The sequence below is a fragment of the Pollachius pollachius genome, assembly GCF_949987615.1.
Source record: "Pollachius pollachius genome assembly, chromosome: 17".
Taxonomy (NCBI): domain Eukaryota; kingdom Metazoa; phylum Chordata; class Actinopteri; order Gadiformes; family Gadidae; genus Pollachius; species Pollachius pollachius.
In genome coordinates, this window is record NC_136950.1 from 17,729,621 (window position 1) to 17,733,614 (window position 3,994).

Here is a 3,994-nt window from a genome sequence, read left to right on the forward strand (position 1 = left end):
GAACCCTGCACGCACACACACACACACGCACGCACACGCACACACACACACGCACACACACACGCACGCACACACACACACACACACACACACACACACACACACAGGATTAATCTCTCGGTTCAATGACAAATTGTAAACACTGTCTCTTCCACACAATCTCAAAAACACGACAGAGATCATTTATCTGACAGACAAAACAGAAACATGGTTCACTAATCCAATCTCGTGTGTGAGCGTGTGGCTGATGGCTGAGCTGAAGCAGCCCCGGGCCCAGACTGATAGGACTCAGGGGCAGGCTGAGGCCGAGCACCTGTTGTGTGTTGTGCATTCGAGCTGCCCAGGTTTGGCCAGCCGTCTCCACACACGGCGGGAGCACGCGGCACACCTCCCGCTGAGTATCACTCCACTCTGCCTCTGTCTGCATTAAACCGGTTTCGACGCCACTGCCCCCGTGTTTGGAGGAGGCCAGTAAACACCTCCTTGGTGGAGCGTGACCGACCCCTAGGGGGTGCCTAGCAGGACGCTGCTACAAAACACTAACATAACAGGTGAAGGAAAAGGAAGATACCTAATAATAGACGCTAAGTCATGAAGGATAATAAATAACGAGTAATGATATTAAACCAATATTGAACATTGACCCTCTCTCTCCCCTTCTCTATCTCTAGTTTTGAGTTTATTGTTTATATAAAAACTGAATTTGGAGGAGGAACTGCACAGTGAGCTGTTCTATATGACTTTATATATCAAATTTATAACCAAAATATATTATATTATGTGTGTTTGTGTGTGTGTGTGTGTGTGTGTGTGTGTGTGTGTGTGTGTGTGTGTGTGTGTGTGTGTGTGTGTGTGTGTGCGTGTGTGTGTGTGTGTACAGCAACGATGAGAACCCAACGTATTTTGTTGTTGCTGGAGACCAAAACTAGCCGTTAGCACTTGCAGTCCATTAGCCGCTAGTTGTTACTAACCATCAGCAGACATTAGCCGCTAGCTGTTACTTGCCATAGCAGACATTAGCCGCTAGCTGTTACTAGCCATAGCAGACATTAGCCGCTAGCTGTTTCTAGCCATAGCAGACAATAGCCGCTAGCAGTTTCTAGCTTTAGCAGCTAGCTGTTACTAGTCTTTAGGAGGCATAAGCCACTAGCTGTTACTAGCCATGAGCAGACATTAGCCGCTAGCTGTTACTAGTCTTTATGGGGCATAAGCCGCTAGCTGTTACTAGCCATTAGCAGACATTAGCCGCTAGCTGTTACTAGTCTTTAGGGGGCATAAGCCGCTAGCTGTTACTAGCCATGAGCAGACATTAGCCGCTAGCTGTTACTAGTCTTTAGGAGGCATAAGCCGCTAGCTGTTACTAGCCATGAGCAGACATTAGCCGCTAGCTGTTTCTAGCCATGAGCAGACATTGCCTGCTAGCTGTTACTAGCTACTAGCAGACATAAGCAGGGACCAGCCCTGTTGTGAACAGGAAGAGGACGTATTGATGAGAAGCAGACGCTCAAGCAGACAACGTTTATATTCACTCAGACCCCTCCCTCTCACTCTGTTGGGAAAAATAGTCTGCCTAGTTACTTGAACAGATAAACTGAGACGGAGAGGAGATAAAATTGTCGGCACGAGGGCCTCGGATTTATTTAGTAAGGTGAAAAAGGTTATACTGAGCTATAGAGTGTAAGAGATCGATCGAGCGAAAATGTCTAAGTCCCTAACAGCGCTGAGGTCGTCCGGAGCTTCGCCTCCGTAGAGGTTCTGCTTCGAATGAGCGTAATGTCCTTCTGGGTGTATCATGTGTTTTCTTCTAGCGAATTGTGTGTTGCGAGTTGTGTGTGTCAAGGCTGGTGTGGGGGTTTCTCGAGAGCACCTGCCTGGCCTTGAGCATCCCGGGCTGTGGCCGAGTGTTATCAGCAGATGACCATCTGACGGCCTCTATTGTTGGGACATGTCTTCACTATGGGCCTTAACGTGTGCCTATATCTGTACTGTATATGTGGTGTGTTTGTTAGGTTATTTTGGCCATCAACTCCACCACTTCCAGCCACGTCGCGGCGCATCTGAAGCTAACGGTGTTCAAACCCCTCAGGAGAAGGTTAATCTTTCCTCCACTTCCGATGAGAAATAACTGTTTTGACAGCTTGAGGTCACCAGGTGATGTGTTGGTCCCACCGCTGTGGTACCACGTCCCAGCAGGGGAAACACTTCAAGGCTGGGGAGTCGAGGGGGAGGAGCCAGGGGCCCAGAGTCAGGGCAGAGACCACCTACTGTCTGATGTCAGACCAGAGGTGGGTCTATGTGTGTGTGTGTGGGGTTCATATTGGGTTATACTGGTTCAGACTGGTCTAAACTTATCTATACTAGTCTACACTCGTTTTCATTGGTTAAGACTGGTCCACACTGGCTCATACTGTTTCAGACTGGTCTATACTTATCTATACTGGTCTACACTGGTCTTTTCCGGTTTAGACTGGTCTATACTGGTTCAGACTGGTCAATACTGGTCTATACTGGTTCATACTGTTTCAGACTGGTCTATAATGGTTCACACAGTTTCAGACTGGTCTATACTAGTCTATACTGGTCTTCACTGCTTGAGACTGGTTCAGACTGGTCTCTGGTCTGAAATCAAACCAGAGGTGGTCTCTGGTCCGACATCATCCAAAAATGATGTCGGACCCTCCTGCACTCTCCAAACTTATAAGCTCCTCCAAACCTACTACCTGCTCCCTCGATCCCCTCCCCACTCCCCTGCTCAAGTCCTGCCTCCCCGTTCTCTGCCCTTACCTCACTAAGCTCTTCAACTCCTCACTGTCCCATGGAACTGTCCCCTCTGCCTTCAAATCTGCTGCTGTCACCCCCGGCCTCGAGAAACCCGGTCTCAACCCCTCCTCCCTCAGTAACTACTGCCCAATCTCCAACCTCTTCTTCCTCTCCAAAACCCCTGAACGCGTCGTCACCACACAACTCCAATCCCATCTCATCGCCAAAGCCTCCTTCTATCACCTCCGTAATATTGCAAAGATCAGATCCTCCCTCACACCCCACGCTGCCGAAAGACTCATCCATGCCTTCGTCTCCTCCCGCCTCGACTACTGCAACTCACTCCTCGCCGGCATCACCACCACCGCCATCAGCAGACTCCAACTGGTCCAGAACGCAGCAGCCCGTCTCCTTACTCACGCTGAATCGTGGCACCACATCACCCCAGTCCTCAAAAAACTCCACTGGCTCCCTATCTCACACCGGATCCACCACAAACTCCTGGTCCTCACCTGCAAAGCCCTGCCCCATTTGCCCCCCCCCCCCCCCCCCCCCCCCCCATATCTCTCTGACCTTCTCTCCCTCTATCAACCCCCCCGGGCTCTTAGATCCTCCTCAGCCGGTCTCCTCTCCACCCTCCCCAGCACATATCCGTGACTCCCAGTCCCATCTCAAGACGCATCTCTTTTCCTCCGCCTACCCCTAGATCACCCACCAACCCAAGTCCCATCAACTTTACATTTCCTTTTGTTCGTTTATCAGACCCCAGAACAGCGCTCTGGACGTGGCCTGGGCCGGGAGGCGCAGAGCTGACAGAGGGACCAGTTCTTGGGTCCAAGGTCGTGTTTATGACTTCAAATGTGCAGAGAGTGATGACAGCAGAGGTGTACATGGGAGACGAGGGTGTCTGTGTGTGTGTGTGTGTGAGTGTGAGTGTGAGTGTGAGTGTGTGTGTGTGTTTGTGTGTGTGTGTGTGTGTGTGTGTGTGTGTGTGTGTGTGTGTGTGTGTGTGTGTGTGTGTGTGTGAGTATTTTCCAAGAGAATTTCAGTTGAATTCCTTGGCAAACACAAGCCGGGCGTGAAATAGCTAGACAGCAACAAACACATTGTGTCTGCAGCCGTGCTTCTGTGTGTGTGTGTGTGTGTGTGTCTGTGATTGTCTGTCTGTCTGTCTGTCTGTTTGTGTGTGTCTGCGTTTGTATGTGTGAGTGTCTGTGTGTGAGTGTCTGTCTTT

General features: G+C 50.2%; 1 protein-coding gene across 1 annotated transcript in view; it reads right to left on the reverse strand.

The window, feature by feature from the left end:
- Positions 1-2,203: 2,203 nt before the first annotated feature.
- malrd1 (MAM and LDL receptor class A domain containing 1) overlaps positions 2,204-3,994 on the reverse strand; it is a gene marked incomplete at both ends in the record, with an annotated part of 14,806 nt that continues 13,015 nt past the window's right edge. Inside the window, one exon of the mRNA XM_079754647.1 lies at positions 2,204-2,209. Coding sequence (XP_079610773.1) covers positions 2,204-2,209 — 6 coding nt within the window. The remainder of the gene's footprint in view (positions 2,210-3,994) is intronic.